The sequence below is a fragment of the Pleurodeles waltl genome, chromosome 4_2, assembly GCF_031143425.1.
Source record: "Pleurodeles waltl isolate 20211129_DDA chromosome 4_2, aPleWal1.hap1.20221129, whole genome shotgun sequence".
NCBI lineage: Eukaryota > Metazoa > Chordata > Amphibia > Caudata > Salamandridae > Pleurodeles > Pleurodeles waltl.
Window position 1 is genome coordinate 25,881,153 of NC_090443.1, and position 26,663 is coordinate 25,907,815.

At 46.6% G+C, this 26,663-nt stretch overlaps 1 protein-coding gene across 4 annotated transcripts in view; it reads right to left on the bottom strand.

The window, feature by feature from the left end:
- RFX1 (regulatory factor X1) overlaps positions 1 to 26,663 on the bottom strand; it is a 788,791-nt gene that overhangs the window by 18,750 nt on the left and 743,378 nt on the right. For all 4 annotated transcript variants that reach the window (XM_069230453.1, XM_069230451.1, XM_069230454.1 and 1 more), the window contains one exon: positions 3,906 to 4,059. In XM_069230453.1, the coding sequence (XP_069086554.1) occupies positions 3,906 to 4,059 (154 nt within the window). The remainder of the gene's footprint in view (positions 1 to 3,905; positions 4,060 to 26,663) is intronic.

The following is a 26,663-nucleotide window of genomic DNA, read 5'->3' on the forward strand; positions in this document are numbered from 1 at the left end:
CAGGCCTTTTCTCCCTCCCGGGCAAAGTTTATTACGCTGCTCTGTAGCAGCAGGATCAAAGGCCTCCCCACATAGTAGAGCCATTAACAATGCCTGACATAGTTCTTGGAAAAGGAAGGGGTGGGGGAAATGTGCACCTGTTAATTAGCTGGGACAGCCCATTCACAAAGGAACAAAGGAGGAAAGCCAGACCTCTGGAGCCAACACACCAGGGGCTCCCCTTTGAAGTTTTAGTGAGATGGGAACAGGCAGCTATGTCAGCTAGAGACAGAGCTTAGTCTTTCAGGGAAACTATTTCCACAGACAACCTGAAGTTGCCATATTGCATTATCCCAGAATGCTGTGCAGGAGGGTTGGGACAGAGATGGACCGATGATGTGGACATCAGAATGGCCAGGGGTGCCTGTCTTCTAAAAGTTCCACCCCTCACTTACAAACCCCTGTACAAGAGAGAGAGAGATGAGAAGACATTGGACCTGACAGTGACAACAGCAAAAGAATGCCTCCTGGAAATAAAAGCCACCTAGTGCCCTGCAAGGATGGTCTTTGGGATTTGATTCTAGCTGCCGACTAGGACTAGGATGGGCCTCTCCAAGGCCAGTGGCACTGACCACAATATGCACACTGAGGAACAGTCCCTCAGAGGAATGGACCTGCTGAGGGATCCCCTGGATGGTTCTCCTGGGACTTCTGTATACTGGCCCTTGACTTTGCCTATATATACAGACGCCCGTCAAGAAACCAGGAGGCTTTGGGACCTAGGGAGAGTGGCAGTGAGAGTGTTCTGGCTGGTTATGGAGAAGCTGTAAAATATGCCTCCAAGCAGGACAGAGCACCAGGAGCCTAGGCAGATGACAGGCCTTTTCGCGGGGAGCAGTAAAAATCCTTCTTTTTGCCAGAAGTGCCCCTTCAGAAGACAGGAGACTTGAGGAAAAGACTCCTTGCAGATAGGGCTGACCACGAGGAGCCAAATGAGCTTACCAACCTACAAATTGGACCTTCAGGACTAGGAAAATGGGCCTGGAAAATCTGTTCACAAGGGAGAAAAATGAATGCTCAAGTACATAGCGATACGCTCTATTTCCTCAAAATAGCCTAGGGGTAAGCCAGCATCACACTGATACATTTTTAGGTGGGAGAGGGGGTGTGCAGGCCTCTTCCCTGAACACTGTTTTACCCTGGGTTCCTCATCTCCCTGGGACTGGCACATGAGTAAAGGGTCCCCATCCCCGAGGACTGAAGCAATTCCCTGACCAGTGCCTGGGTGGAGGGAAGAAGCACTTTTCCATGTGGCTGTTTTACAAATGTCCCGATGAGACACACCAGCAAAAAGAGCAGTTGACATAGAGCTACCTCCTGTTGAGTGTGCTCATGGTGTTATGTCCTGTCCAAGTAGAACTTTAGACATCTTTTTTAGGTAATGACCTTTCTCCCATGTCTTGCTGTTTTGGGAAGAAAGTTTTTAAGACTCTTGGCTCATTGAAGTGAAATGATGCTGGAATCGTTGGAATGAATCGGGGATTAGTCTTTATAATTACTCTATTATTCTCGAGCTGCATAAATGGCTCCTTAACTGTAAAGCCTCCATTTCACTAACTCTTCTGACATCAGAGCTAATAACAGTGCCATTTCCTATGACAGAAATTTCATCTCAGCTTTGTGAATGGGTTCAAATAGAACCTTCATCAATTGCGAAAGCACTGTATTAAGTTGCCGGTGGAAAGAAGGTTGTTTTACTGGAGGAAAGAGCCCTAAAAATTCCTTTAAGAAACTCTTTGATAATCCTACTTGCCCACACAGAAGGCATAGTTAAGTGCACTTTCATTGATTGTCTTAGCTAAATGCAACAGATACAGCAGAATCTGCTCTGGTGGTGCTGTTATAGGATGAATTTTCAACTTCTGGTAGAATCAGCTTTATAGAATTACTTTACAGTCTTGTGGGATGCTCAAGAATGCAAATTCATTGTGTTTAGGAGCCATACCGACAATTTTAGGAAAGTCAGATCCAGATGAAGTATTTGATTGCGGTTCATTGTCAGCAATTTGGGTAAATGTTTTAGCTGAATGTGACACTTCTCTGACAGGAGTAGTTTGGTGAAACAATGTTGGCTGGGCCATTTTAGGAAGATTAGAAGTATTCAGCATGGTTCTCTCTTCATTTTGCTTAAAATATTTGGGTTGAATGGTATCAGGGGGGAAAGCATAAGCAAAGAGTTTTGACCATGCTAGCAAAAACGCATTCTCCCACAATCCTGGATGCCAACTTGCGTAGAATTGGCATTTTCAATTTTGCTCAGTTGCAAATAGGTCTGGATTGGGTTTTCCCCATTGATACAAGATATTGTTTAAAGTGTTCTGCTTGAGCTCCCATTTGCAGTAGCTGTTTTTCCTTCCGGTCAACATATCCACTAGAATGGTGTGTGTACCTGGGACATGTTCTGCTTTGAGTTTTATTTGGTGTTGGAGTGCCCATTTCCAAATCATTTGGGCTTCTTGAGACAATGCTTGAGATTTTGTACTACCCTTTTTGTTGAAATAGTGCACCTTGGTGGTATCATCCCGGCACATCAGTACTGATGATTCCTATATTCTGGGAAGAAAAGACTGAAGACTCAAAGATACAGCTTTGAGTTCTAGGAGATTTATGTGAAGATTTATCTGGTACAGAGCCCACTTGCCACTGATCTTCATATCCCAGAGGTGATTTCCCCACTTTTCCAGGGAGGTAACTGCCGTGACAATGAAACTGGTGATTTGTGGTAGGAAATGTAATCCTGCCAAGAGATTTGTCTCCTGAGTGCACCAAGGAAGAGCTGTCCTCATGTTCAGAGTGATGTGGATTATATCTTCGAATGAGCCTTGAGTTTGCAGCCATTGTTTGTCCAGCTCTTCCTGCAGAGGCTGCATTCAAAGACTACAAAATAGGACCCATGGAATGCAAGATTACATCATCCCTAAAAGGGACTTGAACAGGCAAACAGAAAAGTGCTTTCTTTTCATTAATTTCTTTGCTAGAAGCTTGAGCCTGTTTCTTCTTTCTGTTGTTAAATATGCCTTGTCCCATTTGGGGGGCTCCGGAGGCACAGGAACTTTGTTGCAACTACTCTGGAACTGCCAAAACTGTCTTGATACTGGGCCACTGTCCTGGATATAAATTATTTGACACTTAAGTCCTGTGGCTCCCAGTGTATGTCCTGCTGAGCCTACCCAATCCATTAACCTACCATATTAAGTCCCTAAAAAAAATCAGCAAATGGCGATGGTGCTAGGGGCGCAGCACCAAGCAGTACTGTCCCTCGGGAGCTCGGATAGAGTCCCTAACCACACCAGTTGGCTACACTGAAAATGGCACATGCTAGCCATGGAAAAGCTAACTTCATCTATGGAGAACAAATTGGACACAAATTAATAGTCTTGGGCCTCCTTCATATCTCTCCTCTCCACCAAATTTAACAAGCCAACATGTCACAAATATCGTATGCTACTGCACACGTCCGCCCAACACACATGATGCTGATCGACACCAATTAACAAATCTCGTCAGGGATTGAGAGAAAACAGAATTGGTCCTAAAAGAAAAAGCACTGACTAGACAATGATCTATTGAGTATTGCATACCAGTGAGCTAGAGTCACTAGCCCACAGCACCTACCCTGAGTAAGTCTTGGACTGCTCTGCTTCACTACCATGAGAAAGTCAATGTACTACAATGGGGTACTTGGGTCTCAGTAAAAAGACAATTGTGGACTTACTTGTGAAGGACTCACATCCGTTGCAACTAATAATCCAATTTCCTATCCTCAACACCACATTTAATGCATGTCATTAAACAGTGTCCCACCTTTCAGTGGTCCTCACCCTCAAATAAGCACAATAAGGCCGTATGTACCAGTATTCACATACCTCTCCCATGACAGCGATCGGTGTTTCCCCCTTCGCCTGGGCCACACGGTGTTCAATGAGATAGTACATGTACTCATCATAGAGAAGTCGGATAAGATGGAATGATCCAAAGCTTGCTGCACTTCGTAGAGTCAAATCACGAATTACCATGGAGCTGGAAGAAGTGACAAAAAGTTTATCACAGAGTGTTGGAATACCCTGCCACCATTCTTAAGAGGGGCAGGAAGAGGTGACCGAAACATGCATTGGAAAATAACAAATAAATTAAACCATCCCAGACTGTGCAACAAGACTAATGAATTGAACAGTTACTGAAAACCCACAGACCTGAATCTGCCACACAGACAAAATAAACCAGTGTCTGCAATCAACACATAACAAGACCAAACTACTTCAACACAGCACTGCACAAACCAATGCCATTTTAAGATCAGGCAGTCCCAAATACAAACTGTCAGTTGTAGGAAAGTGCCCCTTTTGGCATGGTTATCCCTTCCCACACTTTTTGCCTCTTACTGATGCTAACTTTGAGTGTGTTCTGGGATCCTGCTAACCAGGCCCCAGCACCAGGGTTCCTTACTTAAACTGGACCATTGTTTCCACAATAGCCTCCCCCCCCCCCGAACACATCTAAGTCCCTTGTAAAAGGTACAAGTGGTGCCAAGCACTTTGTGACCAGGGAGGGTCCCTAAGGGCTGCAGCATGTATTGCACCACCCTAAGGGATCCACCAAGCACATGCACACTGCCATTGCAGACTGTGTGTGCTGGTGGGGAGAAAAAGATAAAGTCGACATGGCATCCCTTCCAGGGTGACATGCCCACAAACCACTGCCTGTGCAATGGGTAAGTCACCACACTAGCATGCCTTACAGCCCCTAAGGCAGGGTGCACTATACCACAGGTGAGGGCATAGCTGCATGAGCAATATGCCCCTATAGTGTCGAAGTCCATTCTTAGACATTGTAAGTGCAGTATGGTCATATTAAGTACATGGACTGAGAATTTGTCATTACGAACTCCACTTCTCTATGATGGCCTCACTGAAGACTGAGACGTTTGGTATCAAACTTCTCAGCACAATAAACCCACACTGTGTTGGATGTTTTGCAAAATGCACACAGAGGACATCTTAGAGATGCCACCTGTATTTTACCCAACCCTTTAATGCCACTCACAGACAAGTTTCTGACCCCATTGGGTGAGAGCCTTCTCTGAGTGGAGGTGCTTCACACCTCCCCCCCTCCAGGAACAGCAACACTTGGCAGTGAGCCTCAAAGGCTCAGGTCTCCTGTAACAGTGCCCCAGGCCACTCCAGCTAGTGGGGAAGCCTGCCCCCTGACCAAGCCCCACTTTTGGCAGCAGGTCCAGCAGGGAAATTAGGTAAAACAGGGAGGAGTGACCAAAGCAGCTAGGACCACCCTTAATGGGTCCGGAGCTGAAGTGATCCCCCCTTCTTGCAGAATCCTCCATCTTGTTTTGGAGGATAGGGACCAATAGTGTTAGGAGTGTGCCCCCTTCCCAAAGGGAGTGGGCAAACAAAGGGTGTACCTACCCTCAGGGACAGCAGCAATTGGTTACTGCACCCTGCAATGCCCCTAAATCTAGTATTTAGGTACTCCCCTGAAAGTTACTCACCAGATGTCTGGCAACCTCAAGAAGAAAGGACTGCTAGACCGACCCCAGCAGAGAAGACTCCGGACAACAACTGACTTGGTCCCAGCCCTACAGGCCTGTCTGCAGCTTCAAAGGCTCTTGCTCCAAGAAGATAATGCATTCTGCAGGACCAGCAACCTCTACAAACTCCCAGGGGACTGCCTGCCCTGCAGAGGACCAAGAACTCTCAAGGACAGCAGCCCTTTCCAGAATAAACCTCCAAAAAGGACTCCAGAACTGCCCTGAACCGACGAGCCCTGCCCACTCTGCACCCGAACCCCACGTCCCGAGTCCAGGTGGACCACCATTCCAGAAAAGGTCCCCAGGCAATTCCAACCTTGAGTCCACCCTGGGTTGACCCCCTCCTGACCAACACAACAATGCCTACAGCCTGAATCCAGACGACCTTCCTGACCTTGACCCGATACAACGAAGGTACCTGACACCAAGGAGACTCCTGCACCTGCAACCCCCTGGCCTTGGAGAATTGTCCAGTGGGCGCCTCCCCTACCTGTCCAGCCTTTGGATTGCAGAACCAACCCCCTGGACCCAGCTTGCAGCATCTTTTGTGACCCCTGGGGTCACCCCATTGAAAATCACAGGGCGCACAGCTTTGTGTTTGCACCCGGCAGTCCCTGAACCAATGAGGGTGTAGGTTTGATGTGAACCTGTGCACCCCCCCCCCCCCCACCCCTGGTGCTGACCGAAACCCCCAGGCCTGTGTCCTGGAGTCGCGTGTACTTACCTCCAATCTGCTTTCTATCGAGCACCCCCATAGGATTCAATTGTAAACCCAACGTGTTGCTGGTGGTCCACTTTAGAGGTCAGCCTAAACTTTGACCCGTGGACATCCTAACCCCCGAAGACTGGAATCCCAAGTCGTATACTTACCTGTTAATCATGCTTACACATTTCTCACCCGTAGGACTCGAATGACACCTATGAAAAATTGCATTAAGTGGCAACTTTTGAAATAGAAAATAATTACTTACTTGAAAACTGCTTTACCTTCAAAACACAAAGTGCATTTGATGCATATGCTTGATAACTATTGACACCTGTGCTTACCTGCAACAAAAACCTTCTTGTTCTGGAAATAAAGTAAGAAAACATATTTTTGCTATACAAAACAATTGGCCTGGAGTTTGTCATTGAGTGTGTGCCTCATTTCTTCACTGTGTATGTACAACTAATGCTTTACACTACCCTCTGATAAGCCCAACTGCTCGACCACACTACCACAAAAGAGAGCATTAGTATTATCTACTTTAGCCTCTGTTAAGCCTCTGGGGAACCCCGGGACCCTGTACACACTATACCTCATTTTGGTATAGTATTTACAGAGCCAGCTTCCTACATGAGTGAGCTGCAAAAGTGCAAGACATTGCAAATTCAGCAAAGCAACAACACCGCAATACCAACCCATCCAAAGAAATAGATGTGATGAAGTAAGTGAACCTAAAATCGGGTAAGATGAAAAGTCAAAGGTGCAAGACCAAGAGAACCAAACAAAAAGGCTTGAAATATCTCATACTTTTACAAAGTGAGCCAAGCCAAAAAATAACCCTGAAGAATTGCACATTTAAAAGACCTACCAAACCCATGAAACAAGTGTTAAGAACATCAGCATCGCAAGACCAAGCAAACCAAACAGACTGCAGTGAAAAACTGGCACCACTGCAAGGCCTAGTGTAACAAATAAATAGGTGTCACCATCTGGCTACATCCTGAGACAAAGCAAATGCAATAAGCCAGCACTGGGAAACTGCTCTAATGCAATAATATCATATTGAACAAGTAACTGCTAAGAAACTACAACATTGTAACTGTAAGATGAAAAGCTGTGCTGCCCTGTATGTGCATTTCTGATTTTTGTTGTTCTCCAGTGAACATACCAATATGGGTGTCAAATGTAGGTTGTCCACTTGTTAACAAGAGCTGTTTAACACCAGAGCTAAAGCTCTGCTAAAAGAGGGCATAACCAAAGTGTTCCCTCTCCCTCCACAACACATAGTTGAGGATTGTTGCTGTCCTTAATACTAAGCACTGAGTTGACTATCAATTGGTGGCAGCTAATTCTAGTTTCTGGAGTACTGGGCTTTTACTATCTACACCCACAAAACAGGTGGCAGCCTGCTGTCCTCGACTTCATACCATACCAGTTTGCCATGAGGTTACTTTAGCATCATTTTATAGGCACATTATTTTAGGCCTAGGCCTGCAGCTTGTGCCCTTTAGCCTAGAAAACAATTAATGTTATTATTTTAGCAGAAACCTCATTCTGTGGTGATGTTTTTATTCTTTTATCTGTTGTTCGCTCTGCTTAGAAATTGTTTTAATTTCTTAGCACAACATCTTTGTAGGAAAGTCAATCTTTTTTGGCATGGTTATCCCCACTTGTTACCTGCTATCAGTATGCTTTGACTGTTTTCACTGGGATCCTTCTAACAACCCAGTGATTGTGCTCTCTCCCTCTAAATTTGGTTGCTTAGGACTTTGCACATCCCACAATTGGCATACTGGTGCCCCCATATAAGTCATTAGTATATGGTGCTTAGATACCCAGGGCATCAGGGGTTCCACATGGGCTCTGCAGCATGTATTGTGCCACCCATGGGAGCCCATACAAAATGTGTCAGCAGGGCTGCCATTGCAGCTTGCCTAAACAGGTGCATGCACCCTTTCACCACAAGCCATGCACCAGCTCACCGTTAGTCACCCCTATGGTAGGTCCTCCTAGTCCAGAGGGCAGGATGCAGGTACCTATCTGTGAGGGCACCCCTAAATGAGCAGAGGTGCCCCTACGAACTCCTGCTCCATTACATTGGACTTCATAAGTGCGGAGAAGCCATTTTACCCGTGTACTGGACATGATGGTCACTCTGTCCAGCTACATAATGGTAACTCCGAACCTGGGCATGTTTGGCATCAAACATGCCAGACTCATACCCCAATACTGTTGCCAATATTGGTTGTATGATTCCATGTACTCTGGGAGCTTCTTAGAGGACCTCCAGCATTGCTCCTACCAGTCTTCTGGGGTTTTCTGGGCAGCCTGAGCTGCTGTCACCCCACAGACAGGTTTCTGCCCTCCTGCTACTTGACCAGAGGAAGGCAAAACATTGGATTTACAGTGGGAGAGGGAGGTAACACCCTCTTCTTTGGAAACAGGTGTTACATGGCTTGGAAGGGGTAGCCTCCCCAAGCCATCGGTATGCTTTGAAGGGCACATTTGGTTCTCTCCTTGCATAAACCAGTTTTCAACAGTCAGGGCCGCCTGGACCCTGCTCTGACACAAAACTGGACAAAGGTATGGGGAATGACCACTCCCCTGTCCATCATCACCCCATGGGTGGTGCCAAGAGCTCCTCCAGGTGGCCACTTGATTCTGCCAGCTTCAATCCAGAGGGGGCAGAGGCCCCTGGTAGCATTGAAGTGGCCTGGTCAGGTAGCTGATGTCACAGCCCCCTCCTGATAGGTAGTCACCCTGCTAGGTGACAAATCCCTCCCTCTGGGTCAGTTCTCAGATTCGCCATGCAAGATTCCAGCAGGACTCCTCTGCATCGTTTACTTAATCTTCTGGCCCTTGGAACCACAAACGGACTCTACAGCAACCAACAATCCGCAACTTCAGCAACGACTCCACTTTGCAACATTGTTTCTCCGGCTCCTCCCAGCAACTGCAACATTTCCCCGGCTGTGAATCTTCTGAGGTCGACGAGACTCCAGCATGCACCAAGAAGTAAGCAGGAATCTCCCTTGGAGTGAAGGAGTCACTTCCCTGCATCTGCAGGCACCAACTGCAACGACGACCGGCTGCGTGGATCTTCTGTCCTCCAGAGCTGCGTGGACCATGCATCACAGATCATAGTCTGGAGTGGTCTGCTTGATCCTCTCTGCCAGCTTTCCAACTTGGAAGATCGTAAGCACTTGCCTCTTCTTGCAGGACAGTACCCTGTGTACTGCCACTCTAGCAGCTACCAAGGCTTGTTTGCTCCTCCAAGGGATCTTCAGGCTTCGTGTAGCCCTAGCCCCAGCACTTCTTTGTGCCAAGCACAGTCTCCTCTCTGCTGCTCCAGGGACGTGGGACTCCTCTTCAGGTGTGCTGAGTGGGCCTCACTGCGATTGCTGTGCCTGCTGCCAGTGGGTTGCCGGTGGGGGCTGTCTCCTCTTCTTGTGATTCTCTCGACTGCTGAGGGTCACCCCGGACTCCCCTCCTTGAGTCGAATCCCCTGGGCCTTTTTGGTCCTCTTCAGCCTTGCAACTCGTATTCCTCTTCTTTTACATTTGCCAAGGCTTGTTGGTGGTCTTCCAGCACCACTGGCCCACTGCAACCCTACAGCCGGCGTGGGACACCAACTGCATCACTTCAGGACCTCCTTATCATCTCTTGTGCTGCATAGCTGGTGTTGGGGGGTGGGTAGTGGCTCCAGCCACAACCAGACACTTCTTCATGAACTGGACCTGGTCCCCTTTCTTTGCAGGTCCTCTTCTGCCAGAATCCACCTTTGGGTTCTTCCAGTCTTGTTTGGGTCTTGCACAATCCTTTCCCAAAGTCCTCCTGCTGGGTTTGGGGAAAACCAGGTACTTACCTCTGCTCTCCTGGTCGCTGGGGGTCACTCTGGTACTCACCTCTTGGGGTTCCTAGATCCTCCAGCTCCCCTCTACCGATTCCACATCCGTGGGTGGGGACTGCATCCTGCATTCCACTTTCTTAGTATATGGTTTTACCCTCCCCTAGGGCCTACACTGTTTTCTATTGCTTTTGCCAATGCTTTGTGCTTATTATGCTCTTTACTGATTGCTAATGTGTATATAATAGTGTTTACTTACTTCCAATTGGGGGACTGCCTATTAGTATTCTAGTGTTTGTGTTACCCTAATAAAGTACCTTTATTTTTTTAACACTGTGTGGTTCTTTCATGTGTGATAGTGCTGTTTGACTATAGTGGTATTGCTTAAGCTTTGCATGTCTCCTAAATAAGTCTTGGCTGCTCATTCACAGCTACCTCTAGAGGGCCCTGGCTTCCTAGACACTGCCTACACTTCAATAATAGGGGATACCTGGACCTGGCGTAATGTGATAGCACCATAGGTGCTCACCACACACCAGGCCAGCTTCCTACAATCTTTACTCTGTGCTTACTCAAGGCTGTACACGATATTGTTGTTGGTACAAAAGGGAACATCACATTCCCTGGTATTTCATGGAAACATATGTATTCTTACGTTAGGGCAGTATTCTCAGTACATCAGATGTTTTATTATAAAAACACCTTTCTGCCCCCTATACGTTAGAGGAAAATTCTAGCCAGAAGTTGTCATTGTAAGCTATTGGCTTCATTGCACCTGTCTGCTGAGACTGAACATCTTTTCCGCTGGCATGGGAGAAGACTCTCAGTAGACCAACAGCCCTTTTTGCTACTACTATATTCATTAAATGGGGTTCCTTTTAATATGTATGGCATGCACTTGTGTGTGTGTGTGTGTGTGTGTGTGTGTGTTCACATACATGCAGGTTGGCTCGTATCCATATGGTATAAAAGATATGGACTGCACAGGTCAATGGTTTCCCTTCAGACTGTCATTGTTTAAAGTAGTGGACATGATGAACAAATTACTTACCTTTGTTAACGTCTCATCAGAGACTCTATCTAGTTGCAGATTCCTTACCTCAGACTTCAGACTTCAGACTGGATCCGGAAAATCTTGAGCAGTATCTGTGTATGCAGGTAGGTGGTGCTGACTGGCTATGCATCAGCATTGTCCATGCTGGGTGATATGATGTGTGCGGTGTCTACATAGGTGCGTCACCATAAGGCGCGCTGACATCAGTTCCTTTATGTGGCTTTTTCCATGCCAGAAGCATGGAGTCACATCAGAAGGCTGATTTACTAGTGTGCAGAAACTAAGGGCCTACAGCCAGACAAATGTCCAGGACTGGGACTCATCAAGCTAAATCAGTAATCTCAGCTTTGGCTCTGGTGTAATGAGCTTGCAAGCCCTCAGGGAGCTGCTTTTTTAATAGAAGGAAGTACACTGCTGAACAATTTGGTGCAGCTAATTGTCTAAAGTTACAGACTGCCAGCAGGGCAGGTGGTGCAGGATCCTGTCACCAACTGGTTGCTCGTAACGTCATGAGGGCATGTTAAAGAGGTTTGGAGGCTGCGTCTGCTTGGGGGGTGGTGAACTGGGCAGATCTCTGACTTTATGACCCACTAGGCTTGTGGGAGCTGTGTCTGTGGTCATGGAAGGACAGGGGGCTGGGGTTGAGGGTAAGAGTTTGTGGGACATGTTGGCTGGGTGGAAATTGATGTGGCTGGTAGCCCTACAGTTGCCACGGAAGGAGCAGAAGACAAAATGAGTCTGGCGTTGGGTCATGGAAAGTCCCAATAACCAGGTGGCGGCCCAGTTGTCCTTGAAGAGCTTTTTATAAAAGTTCTTTCTAGCCCTATTTTCAATCCAATCAATGGTGTTCAGAGTTCTTCCAGTAATGGTTCTGTATTGCATTCTCTTCATCAAATACTTTAAGCCAATATTCAAATGCTTCTAGCGAGTATACATCCAAATTGTCCCATACAGCTAGCAATTATCAGTATATTCCTAAATACACTGGAGGTTTCTATGAAACAAAAACTTCCAGGAGAAAACACAGTTTTACATTATTTCAAATTTGAAAGCGAGGTAAGCTGAGTGTGTAAACAAATAGGGTGTATTGTATCAGACAAAGGACCAAGTTCTGGAGCACTAAATCTGCCTTATCGCCAAACAGGCGAGTGCTGTCAAAGGCATGCTCTTAAGTAAGGGTTGCCTGGACATCCCACGAAAAGCCAGTTGACCTCAGCCAGGCGTGGCTCTGAACGAAGCAATTGCTCTACCCAGCGATCCAGTTGTGTCCAGTCCGCAGCATTTAGTGAACTTTCTGGCATCCCCGCTGTCTGCAAAAGCCTGAGTCAGGATGGCCCTGGCCTCTTCAGAGAGTATGGGTAAACATTTACATGACCAAGTCCCACACTGTGTGGGTGTACCAGCCAAAGAGGCATATACTGTTCACAAACTGTAGTGCAAGGCTGGTGGAAGAGAAAATCTTTTTTTAGAGGATGTCCGGCCTCTTGGATTTCATGGCTGGTGGCGTGGTAGGAACAACCCTAAGGATAGCTATGGATGTTGAGGCCTACATGACCATGCTCTCAGTTGTGGGGTACTGGGTGGAAAGCTGAATCACCAGGAGCAAGGCGGTGGTAAACAGCGATTGTCTTGTGCACAACAGTGCCTGTGCAGGGGTTGGCCAAGACCAAAATCTGACATCAGTGAGGGCTTCATTGAAGGGAAGTAGAGGTTCCCCCGGGATGAAACACCTCTGTCAAAACACTGGTCTTGACCACCACCAAGAGCAGGGTAAGGTCCAGGACCTCAGATGGCCTCCGCACCACCACAGCAAAAGAAGCCCCTTCCTCCCTAGCCACACTAAGAGGAGAGACCAGACCAGCACCTGGTGAGGTGTTCGGACCACTGGCATCAGCCCGATCCTCACACCAGCTATCCTCAGCCAAGGGCTCTTCAAGGGGTAAGGTAGCCATATGGATTCTCATCCACCCTAAGCATACTCCTCACAGGGCCTGTTAAAAAATGGAGGCACTGTCTCCGACCCAGAAGGTTTGGTTTAGTTGGAGCAGGATCTGACATGTGAGAAAGCTGGTCCGGCTCCACATTGGAGGCAGGAACTACAATGGGGTCAGCACCGCTGGCAATGACACCACTGGATCAGTCTCCAGAAAAGGTCATGGATTCGCAACTGGAGCCAGTCAAGTTGCAGGAACAGATCCAAAGGGTCCAACTGGCGCTGAGGGCAAACCTGTCTGCGATAATCTAGTTGAGGCACCTTCCAGACCCATAGGGTCCAAGGAGGCTGCAGAGAGGTTGACTCGCCCAACGTAAAGGTGCATAGCCTCATAGAGTTCCTTATATTGGGTGGGATCGCTGAGGCTCTGGGAAATTCTGGGAGGTGGGGAGTGGACCTAGACTCCGCCTCTGTGATATAAGTGTGGGAGCGGGGCCAGATTTGTGGCTTCGTTCCCGCATTACATCTGTTGACTTGGACCAGTGTGGGGAAGTTAAAAAGTGCTTTGACTTCTTGTTCTTATTCTTGTAGGACTTACCTGATAAAGATTTTGATCTCAAAGAGACTTGAAAGCAGTGAAGTCCCAAAATAGCTTCTCCCCTAGTGTCTGTTTTCAGTGCAACAGAACCCTCCGGCTGGATGACCTCCAGTAGCCCATGCGAAGGGAGACCAAGATTTCGTTTGAATGGCCTTTCGCACCCTGAACTAATTGTTTAAACTGGATGGGGTCGCAGTTTTGGTTGTGGGTGATGGATATTGGTTGTATTGGATTCCAGGGTCACTTCTGCTGTAAGGGAGGCACAAAGACATCAACCCACTGAACTGACCAGTCATGTGTTCATAAGAAAAGACTACCTCTACAATTCTTATATCAAGTATCTCTTTACATCTGGGAGAGCACAGGTAGAATCATATGCAGTATTCTTAGATATTTTAGGAAATTTGGTTCTTTAAAGTCTGCCACCCTGTGGGTCAGAAATAGGGTCAAATCTGTGTCAAGGACTCCTTCTGGGTTGTGCAAGGAGAGCACTATCTTTTACATAGCTAGAAATTCTTATTTTCTAAATATCCAGTCATGCCACGTGGGAGCCTTATTTGTACCTTGTAGCACTAGTATCATCTGCAGGGCAGCTCCCAGGGTCTTCAACTGTTATCTCCCTCTTTGGAACATCAGTGACCTTTCCACAGGGTACGACAGTTCCTCATTATCACCCATGGATCTCTCGGGATTGTTACCTGGAATTTCTCTATTCCTCTATTACTGTTAACACAGCCTCCCAGAAGACAGCAAGTTAAAAAAAATGCCACAGTAAGTGTACTAATGAACCCTTTACACACTATCTGCTGCAGCAATTATGAGGTTTGCTCCAGTCCAAGTCACGCATTTTAGACAGGGTTTGATATCAAAATAACAATACATCACTATTTTGCATGGAAATTTCCCACCCTTAGCTCTGCAGATGACTTTGTGTGTCATTTAATAAATGCAATGCCAGTTTTAATTAGTGAGTTCCTTACTCAGCTCTTTCTCTCACGACCCTTAGCCTGATGTCTTCTGAGCTTGCTGGCTCCAAATTAGCAGCTTATAATTGGAAGAAATTAAATGGCCATCATGGTTTCCTTTTAGCATCCATTTTTAAAAAGTCTGTGAAGTTTCTGGTGATATCAGAATCTTTCCTGCTCTGTCAAACCAAATTCTTTTTCAGATCCTCGAAAAGGTTAAATGTAAGACATACTTATCCTATGCCTATTTGTAGTCTCCTTCTCCACAACCTAGAATGAAGTCTGGGTTGCCGCAATGGGTATAAATGAGGATGGGTATGAGGTGAAGCCTTTATTAACAGCCACCTAATCCCAACCTCCCATTGTCACTGTACACTCCACAAGTCAACCATAATTCACAAAGCAACACTTTCTGTTTTTTTCCTAACTAAATTTTACCAGGAAGCTGCAGCTGAGCCGCCTCATAGTAAAATGTAAAATTCAGCAGAGCCAAGCCACTACTTTCCACAGGGAAGTATAAAGTATAATAGTCATTTGTGGCATATTCCCCAGCCAGACAAAATCGATAATCAACAACCGAAATTTTGACTTGGTTTGTATAAGGTAAAGTATCTTTTGGAAGATTGCCATCTCCATTATGGCCAATCATTCCAGTCACAAGAAGCACCACCTGTCCTATGCACAAATGTTAGAATGTATCTCTGCCAGGGGTGGCAAATTGTGATACCCAGGAAGGTCAGTAGCTTTATGGATACACCCAGATACATCAATGCTTTTGGCACCCACACACTGACATTCCCTATGTCATTCTCGTTCATGAAATTGGTAATGGTTTTCCTGATGTAATGTATAAGAGTCATGTTTCGTAGGTAACCATTCTCTACACATCCCGCACCTCAGTGGGACAGTCCCTCGTTGTAAGGATGACAAAATCAGAGAATGATCAGACATCACTATTTGGCATATCTCTGTGTCCATGAGGCAAGGCTTTAGTCTCTCTCAACAGATATTCTAGTGTGGGGCAAGGTGAGGTGCCACAAATAAAAAAATGTAACCTGTGGTATCTAGACATAAGAATCTTAGGGGCTCATTCCTAGATTGGTGGGCGGCGGTCGCCGCCCGCCAAGCGGGAACTGCCAGAAGACCGTACCGCGGCGGTCATTCTGAGTTTCCCGCTGGGCTGGCGGGCGACCACCAGAAGGCCGCCCGCCCGCCCAGCGGGAAACCCCCTTCCACGAGGATGCCGGCTCCGAATGGAGCTGGCGGAGTGGAAGGGGTGCGACGGGTGCAGTTGCACCCGTCGCGATTTTCAGTGTCTGCCACGCAGACACTGAAAATCTATGTGGGGCCCTGTTAGGGGGCCCCTGCAGTGCCCATGCCAGTGGCATGGGCACTGCAGGGGCCCCCACGACACCCGTTCCCGCCAGTCAGGTTCTGGCGGTGAAAACCGCCAGAACCAGGCTGGCGGGAAGGGGGGCGGAATCCCCATGGCGGCGCTGCTTGCAGCGTCGCCGTGGAGGATTCCCTGGGGCAGCGGGAAGCTGGCGGGAAACCACTGGCTTCCCTTTTCTGACCGCGGCTTTACCGCCGCAGTCAGAATGCCCCCGGAAGCACCGCCAGCCTGTTGGCGGTGCTTCCTCCGTCACCTACCCTGGCGGTCATAGACCGCCAGGGTAGGAATGACCCCCTTAATGTCTCTATACGACACACAATTTCTACCCAATCTTTGAAGGCTTGAGAAGAAGTACCACCTCCTACAATACTCTTACCTGATCTATGTCCTGAGGCCTCCATCACAGAGATTAGGTCATCCCACATCACCATTTCCTCCTACGCTATCTCCAGTATATTGAATATGTTCACTTTCAAGGTCTCTTGGTTCCCACTAGGGACGTGCATGGACGTTATTGTGAGTGTCTGAGACTCGATCTCCATAACCATACATAGTGAAGTACCCTACACACACATCTTACTACCTTCTTAACCTTGTATTTAAAGTATGGTGAGCAGAGGATCAATAGACCTGCTATGTTGCTGGGCCCCATTTTGAATTTATTCTACTCCAGACATGCCAGTGTAGGTATGTTTGCTGGAGGGGACATATGTCTACTTGCACGTCTCCCAAATAATGAAGCATTTCTAGTCGCTTGGTGGGCACACTGAACCCCTTTCTGTTAAGGCTGATTATACTAATTGTAGTGTTGTTCAGAAGGCTCAGTGTATTCTTCCAGTCTCTTTGTCCCCTTGGCCTCGTCTGAATCACTGCCCACCACATCCTGCCGTACTAGGCCACAGAGTCCCTTCCATGTCACAGTGATCCACTCTACCCAGTGGCATTGGAACAATGTTCTGGGTGATGCTATCTATGTATGTGGCAGGGAAGTTCTAGGGGTTGTCAAAAATTTAATTGTTACAAGAAATTTAGCAAATGAGCCACACCCATTCGGCAGGAGAGAGTGGGTGAGTAGTGTGCCCAGTAGTCAGTAGTGCAGTCTGGAACACAGTGTCCAAATATATATATATGTATATATGATAGAATAGTGTGCTAAAGTACCGCGTTTTACATTTTCCATTAAAATCGCCACGAATTTTGCATCAGTCATGCAGCTTTACTGCTAAATCTACTCATCACACAAAGCATAACATGGTAATCTGATTTCTGAGCATATTTACCATATGAGCATCACTCTAGTAAAGTTTCTTGATTTGATTTGATCCAGGTAAAATCCTAGTTTCTATCATTAGTATTTACAAAAACCAATGTGCCTCATTTGAACTTTTCTTGCTGCTGATATATTTTGAAATATCTGTAAGATTTATTCACAATTATTTAAAGTGTGCTACAAAACATTTGACATCCTGCAGTCTTTCTTTTCAAGCTTTTGAAACTCCAGCAAGATTTTCACTTTCTTCACTTAAGTAAGCCACAACTTGTCAGAATACATTGCATTACACTTGACCTCCAAGTGGTATTCCAACATTTGTCCAGTTTTGATTCAATCTGCTCAACTCTATGTCCCAAACAACTGATGTGTTCTTTTCAAGGAGCCATGTCTATTCTAATAACACTAATTTCTTACTTTAGTTCTTCAAGCAAACGCTGCAAAAATATTGGGAAAAAGAAGGCTCTTTAGCGAGGTGGTCTCCTGCTCCAGAAAAGATTTACAGGAGTGTGTTTGTCCAACTCCTTTGTTGATTGTAACCTCTTTGGACAGCAGCATTTCCTTCACTGATGGGTCCCTCTCGCCTGATGTTGCCATTTCTCTAAATAGCCTTCCCAATAAAGCTGATCTCAAGGTACCTACATACTCTTTTCACCACTTAGCATTGATGATAAGCAATGTCTATTCTGACCCCAGTTGGATAAACACTGCTTATTTCACCTAGGCACTCCTTCCTGTGCATCAGGTCTGCTGTGCTCCATTTCCCAGGCCTCAGTGCCGTCACTGCACTTCCACTGAACAGGAGGGCCCCCTTCTGTCTTGTTATATCACTGCCTTGCTGTCATCCTTCCAGCCATCCAGCGATACCCAGGACCTCTCTACTGGGGCTCACCTTCAGCATCTAAGACCATCTTGCAATGTTTTCTAGTTGTGCCATTCCACTCTTCTTACCAGTGACTGCAAGATGGCAGCTGCTATTTCTCTCACTCTCTCTTCTCAGTTACAAGACCAATCATTTGTTGAGGTCAACGGCTGCAATATCAAAAGCAGCAGATGACAGGTTTTACAGGTACCAAATTCCATCTTCAAAACTACCAATGAGTACTGTAATTTCTGGAACAAATTCTACTGTAACTTGCTGCTCAAGTCCACACTATTTCCTCATCAGGACAAACCCTAAGTTTTATAATTTGAAAGGTGCTGCTGAATCCCAAATACTGGAAGATATAATATTCTGTTTCTGAATACCGAAGAAACTCCTGTAATGGAAAACAGTACCACTCAAGAGCAAACAAGCCCTGAAATCAGTAACAAAGACAAACATATTAAAACAATGGTAGCTCAACGGCATTAGTACATTCCACTAATTAAAGCCTGACATCGGGAGATGCTTCACCAGCATGTGAATACATGATCAATCAAAACAAGGATAAGCATGGAACCAAAACCATACCTTAGAATCCGAGAACAGAGCATCTAGAACTGATACTGGAACTAGCACCATCCCAATTGTGAGAAAACCCAGCAAAAGGTATGTGAAAGCTAAACTAAAACAAAGAGTCAGAGAATCTAACATCTGGAACAGTAATGGGACCAGCACCTTCCCATGGACAAGAGAACCCAACAAGGAACCAGGCCTATCACAATTCTAGAAAAATAAAAAATGTATTCAAAGTGGAACACTATCTCTGTATGCATATAGCTAATATATAACAATATGCCGTGCATAATCCTGCATTTAGTGATTGGGTGTGTTTTTTTCTTCCAAGTAAAACGTAGATGTCAAGCACAGGCATTCCCAGAATAACTCTAACATGCTCCAAATGGGGAATACCTTCAAGCCTGTCACCAAGAAATTTTTTGATGTGCTTGACTATAACCTCATTTGAAACATGTTACCATCCATGAGAAGAGGCAGGGGAGGCACGGAGGTCCTTTTCTGACTTCAATGTAGATACTTACTATGCAAAACTAGGACTACAAGAACCATTCAAACAGAGAAAATAAATGTCTTTGGTAACCCTCTTTTCTGTGGATATTCTATTTAACTGAACATTCATCAACTTGTGAATCTCATACCAGTGTCAAACTGCACCGGGAAAGTCTTGCAGTTGCTCCTGTGCCCCAAAGGTGGTGTCAATGTCCACTATTACATCTCTACCCGTCCTCCAGAAATGACAATACAGAAATACTTTTTTACTTGCCTGTAACTCCTGTTCTCCAGTACCGGTATCTTTCATAGATTCATATGCTTGAATCATTCCCCGTCGTCGAAGTAGGAGTCTCACAGTATCATAGTAAGCAGTATATATCAGTTTAATAAGCTGCAAAGGGAATACAAAGTCCAGCTTAATAGCCTATCCTTGTCCTTTTTTTTGTTTTTTGTTTTTAAAAGGGACCAAAGTTGAACAATGACCAATCAGGTGACAACACCATTAGAAAACACCCAACAGAGGCATCATCCCTCAGATTTTCAAAGCACTAGTGAGATAAACTTCACTTACCAAGAAGGAGAACCTCTTAGGGGAGAAAGGTGGGTCGAATGTGAATCTATGAAAAATACCAACAACAGGAGTTACAGGTAAGTAACACATTATTTCTCCCAGTATTGGGGTATCTTCTTTCATAGATTCACATGCTTGAATCAGAATAGTTAGCAGTGCCATATATATATATGTATGCTGGGTGAGCATGTGCTTGCTCCTCCAGGTTGCAGCACAGCATATATTCTCAATGGATACCCCAGCAAAAAAGGCCACTGTACTGAAAACTGCTCTGGTAGAGTGAGCTCTAAGCTTTTGTCTTAAGGGTCTGCCTGCTTTAGAATGACAGAACTGAATGGTCGATTAAATCCATTTTTCTGTATTGGACTTGGAGACTGGTCCACCCTTATTATTGTTACCATAGGCCACGAAAAATTGATCAGTTAGTACGAATATGATTGTTTTGATGTAAATAAAATTTGAAACATCTCTTGACGTCATGAGTATGAGACTCTGCCCGACTGGTGTTTGAGGATTAGGAAAGAAAGTCTTAGCCATAACTGGTTGATTTAGATGGAAATCAGTAGGAACCTTAGGTATGAACCTGGGATTAGTTTGCAGGATCACCATGGTATCCTTGAATTTTAAAAAGGTTTTCTTAGTCGTGAACGCTTGTAGTTCGCTTACCCTTCTAGCAGAAATGAGAGTAAGCAAAAGAGCCACCTTCCAGGTAAGGAACTTTAGCTCAGCTCTGTGAATTGGTTTAATTGACTTTTCATCTATTAAGATAATATGGTATTAAGTTGCAATGCAGGGGGTGATGACTTTATTGGAGGATACAATCTGAAAAGTCCTTTAAGGAATTGAATAACCAATCTGTGTGACCATAAGGAAGGACAGCCTAAAGATCGCCTGTATCTTGAACGAGCAGCCAAATTCCCTTTGACAAAGGAATGTGCTAGACCGGATCTGGCTAGAGATAGTAGATATGGTAACACTTGTTCAGGAGAAGATGTAATAGGGTACATGTTAGATTTCTCACACCAAAGACAACATTGTTTCCATTTGAGACAATATGTTGTGTAGGTATACTCAGCTCTAGCCTTCACAAGAATATTATGACATTCCTCAGGAATATCTAGGTGCGGTATCTCATGGTGCTCAGGAGCCAGGCTGATAAATGAAGAGAAATTGGGTCTGGTTGAAGAACCTGATTGTTCATCAACAACAAGTCTACCTGGGGATTGAGTTGAATGTGTCTGTCTACTGACAACATGAGAAGCTCCATAAACCAGTGTTGTCTGAGCCATCGTGGAGCAATGAGTATAAACAGGCATGGTTCCTGTAGGAAAGTAGCATCTTTTTAGCATGGTTACCCCCACTTTTTGCCTGTTTGTCAATGTTTAACCGTGTTCACTGGGATCCTGCAAACCAGGACCCCAGTGATTATGCTCTCTCCCTTTAAACTTGGTTAATTATATCATTTACACCCCACATTTGGCATACTGGTGTTCACATGTAAGCCCCTTGTAAATCGCACCCAGGTACCCAGGGCATTGGGTTACCAGGGAATCGCCATGGTCTGCAGCACGTATTATGCCACCCATGGGGAGCCCATGCAAAGTGTTCTACAGTCCTGCCATTGCAGCCTGCTTGGAAAGGGAGCATGCACCCTTTTTCACTATAGGTCACTGCACCACGCCACTATGAGTCACCCCTATGGCAGGCCATCCTAGCCCAGAGGACAGGGTGCAAGTACCTGTGTGTGAGGGCAACCCTGCACTAGCAGAGGTGCCCACACAAACTCCAGTGCCAATTTCATGGACTTCGTGAGTTCGGGGATGCCATTTTATGTGTGTACTGGACATAGGTCACTACCTACGTCCAGCTACATAATGGTAACTCTGAACCTAGGCCTGTTTGGTATCAAACATGTCAGAATCATACCCCAATCCTGTTGCCAGAATTGGAAGTATGATTCCATCCTCTCTGGGGGCTCCTTAGAGGACCCCCAGCATTGCTCCTACCAGCCTTCCATGGTTTTCCAGGCAGCCCAAGAGCTGCCACCCTTCTGACAGGTTTCTGCCCTCTTGCTGCTTGAACAGCTCAAGCCTAAGAAAGCAGAACAAAGGATTTCCTTGGGAGATGGGGGTAACACCCTCGCCCTTTGGAAACAGGTGTTTCATGGCTTGGGAGGGATAGCCTCCACAAGCCACTGGTATGCTTTGAAGGGCACATTTGATGCCCTCCGTGCATAAACCAGTCTACAGCAGTTCAGGGACCTCCAGTCCCTTCTCTGGCATGAAACTGGACAATGGAAAGGGGAGTTACCACTTCCCTGTCCATCACCACCCCAGGGGTGGTGCTCAGAGCTCCTCCAAAGGGTCCCTAGGATCTGCTGTCTTGAATCCAAGGTTGGCAGGGACCTCTGGGAGCATCTAAGTGGCCAGGCCAAGAAGGTGACATCAGAGCCCCCTCCCGATAGGTGCTCACCTGGTTAGGTGACCAATCCCACTTTCAGGGCTATTTAGGGTCTCTCTCTTGGGTGAGTCCTCAGATTCTGCTTGCAAGAATCCAGCAGGACTCCTCAGCAACCTTACTTCGACTTCTAGGCACTGGAACCGTGACTGGACTCTCCGGGAAATGACAATCAATCTGCATCCACGAAAAGACTCTTCTTGCAACATTGTTTCCATGGCTCCTTCCAGCTTCTGCAACATTTCCCCAGCTGTGCATCCTCTTAGGGCAGCAAGTATTCAGTCTGCACAAGAACAGAGAAGGTATTTCCCTTGGAGTGAAGGAGTCATTCCTCTACATTCGCAGGCAACTACTGCAATGATGACCAGCTGCGTGGATCTCCTCTCACCCTGAGCTGCGTGCATCCTGCATCACGGGTGGTGGTCTGGAGCAGTCCTCTTGGTCCTCTCTGGCAGCTGTCCAACTTTGGTGGAGGTAAGCCCTTGCCTTCCCACGCAGGACAGTACCCCCATACACTGCATCTGCTACAGCTGCCAAGGCTTGTTTGTATCTCCTCCAAGGGATCTTCAGGCTAAGTGTAGCTCCAGCCCTCAGCAATCCTTCCTGCAATGCACGGCCCTTTTCTTGGCTCTCCTGCGGTGTGGGACCCATCTCCAGTCGTGCTGCATGGGGTCTTCTGCGACTCCTGTGCCCTCATCCTGTTTGACTCCTGTGGGTGCTGACTCTGGTCCTGTGGGATACTTGTGTCGCTGAGTGTCCCTGTGACTCCCCCTCCTCGGTTGAGTTCTCCTGGGCCTTGCTGATCCCCGGCAGCTCCACTTTCCGCCAACCACCAGCGTGGGATGTTGTCTGCATCCCTCAGGATCTCTTCACCAGCTCCAGGGCTGCAGTGCTGACCTTCTTCACATCACTGTCAACCAACTGCTGCATCCACAGGTGGGTGAGTTACAGTTTCTACTCCGCCTAGACACTCCTGTGACTTCTGGACTTGGACCCTTCTTCCACAGGTCTTCCTCTTCAGGAATCCACCACCAGTTTCTTGCAGTCTTGTCTGGGTGTTGCATTTTCTACTTTTCCTTCCTTTTGGGTGGTTTGGGGAAAATACAGTAACTTACTCTTTTTCTCCTGGTTGCTAGGGGGCACTGCAGTACTTACCTTTGGGGTTTCCTAGTGCCCCCATCTTCCCTCTACACATTCCACTTACCTAAGTGGGGGTCCTGTGTTCGCATTACATTTTGTTTAGTATATGGACTCCCCCTAGGGTCACTATTTTCTAACTGCATTTCCACTAATTTCTATCACTTTCTATGTCTATATCTGGTAACCAGTGTATATATTTATTGTGTTACTTACCTCCTATTGGAGGATTGCCTTTCTAGTACTTTTTGGTATTGTGTCACTAAAATAAAGTACCTTTACTTTTGTAACACAGAGGCCCTCATTACAACTTTGACGGGCGGCGGAGGCCGCCCGCCAAAGTTGCGCCGCAGGAATACCGCACCGCGGTCTGAAGACCGCGGCCGGCATTCCAAGTTTTCCCCTGGGCTGGTGGGCGGCCGCCGAAAGGCCGCCCGCCAGCCCAGGGGAAAACGACCTTCCCACCATGAAGCCGGCTCGTAATCGAGCCGGCGGAGTGGGAAGGTGCGACGGGTGCTACTGCACCCGTCGCGTATTTCACTGTCTGCTATGCAGACAGTGAAATACATTTTGGGGCCCTCTTACGGGGGCCCCTGCAGTGCCCATGCCGTTGGCATGGGCACTGCAGGGGCCCCCAGGGGCCCCGCGACTCCCCCTCCCGCCATCCGGTTCCCGGCGGGAGAACCGCCAGGAACTGGATGGCGGGAGGGGGAGTCGGAATCCCCAAGCCGGCGCAGCAAGCTGCGCCGGCTTGGAGGATTCCTTGGGGGCAGCGGGAAACCGGCGGGAGACCGCCGGTTTCCCTTCTCTGACTGCGGCTAAGCCGCCGCGGTCAGAATGCCCCGCGGGGCACCGCCGGCCTGTCGGCGGTGCCACCGCGTCCCGCGGCCCTGGCGGTTACAAACCGCCAGGGTCGTAATGAGGGCCAGAGTGTTTTCTTTCATGTGTGACTACAGTGGTATTGCACAAGCTTTGCATGTCTCCTAGATAAGCCTTGGCTGCTCATCCACAGCTACCTCTAGAAAGGGTGGCTTGTAGACACTGACTACACTACACTAATAGAGGATACCTGGACCTGGTATAAGCTGTAAGTACATTAGGTACCCATCACACACCAGGCCAGCTTCCTACAGTTCCTGTTTGATTTTTCTGAGAATAAGAGCGAACGGAGGAGAAGCGTAGGCATAAATCCGGACCACTTCATCAAAAGGGCATTCCCACAAAATTCCTTTTGAGGGAATCTGCTAGCTAAAACTGGCATTTCTTGTTCTCTCATGTTGCAAACAGATCTAGGCTGGGCTTGCCCATTTCTGAAATATGGCATTCAGGACCAGTTGGTTTAACTCCCATTCCTGAAAACTGTGGGTTGTTCTGCTCAAGGTGTCTGTTAGAGAGTTGTGTATCCTGGAAGATGTTCTACCCACGTGCTCACCACCAGATAGCCTGAGCTTCTTGGGACAGAATCTGGGATCTCATACCTCCTTGTTTTGTTGAAGTAATGCATGCTTGTCATGTTGGCTGTCCTTATCAACACAGAGGAACCTTGAGTTCTTGGTAGGAAAGCTTGCAGAGCTAGAGAGATTGCTCTGAGCTCGAGGAAGTTGATGTGCAGCTTCGACTGGCCTGAAGTCCACTTGCCCTGAATCTGCAGATCCTGCAGATGAGCACCCCATCATTCTAGACAAGCGTCTGTTAAAATTATGTATTCTGACTTGGGAGGAGGAATGTTAGACCTGCAGAGATTGCTGGACTTTATCTACCAGGGTAAGACTGCTTGCATGACGGGTGTGATGTGTACAATGTCGTTGAAGTGTCCTTCCAACAGGAGCCATTGTGTATCCAATTGTTCCTGGAAAGGCTGCATTCTGAGACGAGCATGAAGTATAAGGAAAATGGCTGAAGACATCATGCCAAGTAGAGATTTGATCAGGCAAACTGAAGCACACTTTTTTCTTAAAAGGAAGCAGGTTAAAGAAGAGAGTTTTTGCTGCCTATACACGGACAAGAATGCCTTGTGGACTAATGTGTCTAGAGTTGCTCCCAGAAAAGTTATCTTTGTTGTAGGGGAAATAAAGGATTTCTGGAAACTGACTGTGAGCCCCAGGCTTTGAAAGAGGCAAAGACATCTAGTAATATCCCTTGATGCCTGTTGGGAAGATGAAGCCTTTCTCAACATCGTCGAGATAAGGGAAAACTTGGATGCTTTGTTGTGGCAGGTTGGCCGCCACTTTGGCAAGACATTTTGTAAATAACCGGCGAGCGGATCGGAGACTAAAGCGGAAGACTTTGAACTGGTGTTGTGTACCAGCTACTACGAATCTGAGGAAATTACGATGGTTGGGGTGGATGGGAATGGGAAAATATGCGTCTTGTAGGTCGAGGCTTGTAAGAAAATCTCCATGATAGAGAAGTTGGAGAATTCCCTGGAGGAAAACCATACAGAAAGGTTGTTTCTTCAGGTACTTGTAGAGTTTCCTGAGGTCGTGGATTGGACGCCACACCCCTCTCATAAAGGTAAAAAACATGTCTAATTTTCGTTACGTTTTCCTTTCAAAAATATCAAAAAGAACTCCAAAATTTCTGAAACTCAGAAAAAAAGGAGACATAGATAACAATACTATGTTTTATTGAAGAGAAAACTGTAATGAAAAGTACGGACATCTTTAGCCAATAGGCTGCATTAAGATTAACATGGTAAAGTAAATAAATGGCACATGCCTTTAAGGCCTCAGAGACCTCCAGTAACCCACCATGCCTCAGAGGTCAAAGAAAGGTGACAGTTAAGTCAGTGCTTTTTTACGGTGAAGTGAAGAATGAAAAAGTCCACTAAACATGAACTGCTGTATGTGAGGTTCGTTCGGGGAAGTGAAAGGGTTGCTTATGACTTTGATGAGGATTACCCTGGAAGAGAACTAGGATTACAGGTAACTTATCCTTCTCTTCCAGGGGATCCTCATCAATAGTCATAAGCATTGAATAGAGTAGCAATCCCATCCCATACCCCTGAGGACAAAGTTAGAGTAAGCTACACCAGTTGGACTCTTTATTTAAACAGGTTTTGTAGTGATGCATGTCCCACTTGGGTGTCTGCTTGAGTATCTGAATCGAGACAGTAGTGTCTTGAGAAGGTATGTACTGATCTCCACGTCACTGCTCTGCAGATTTCGGAGATAGGTATATTTTTCAGCAGAGCTTTTGTAGCTGCCTTGCCCCTGGGA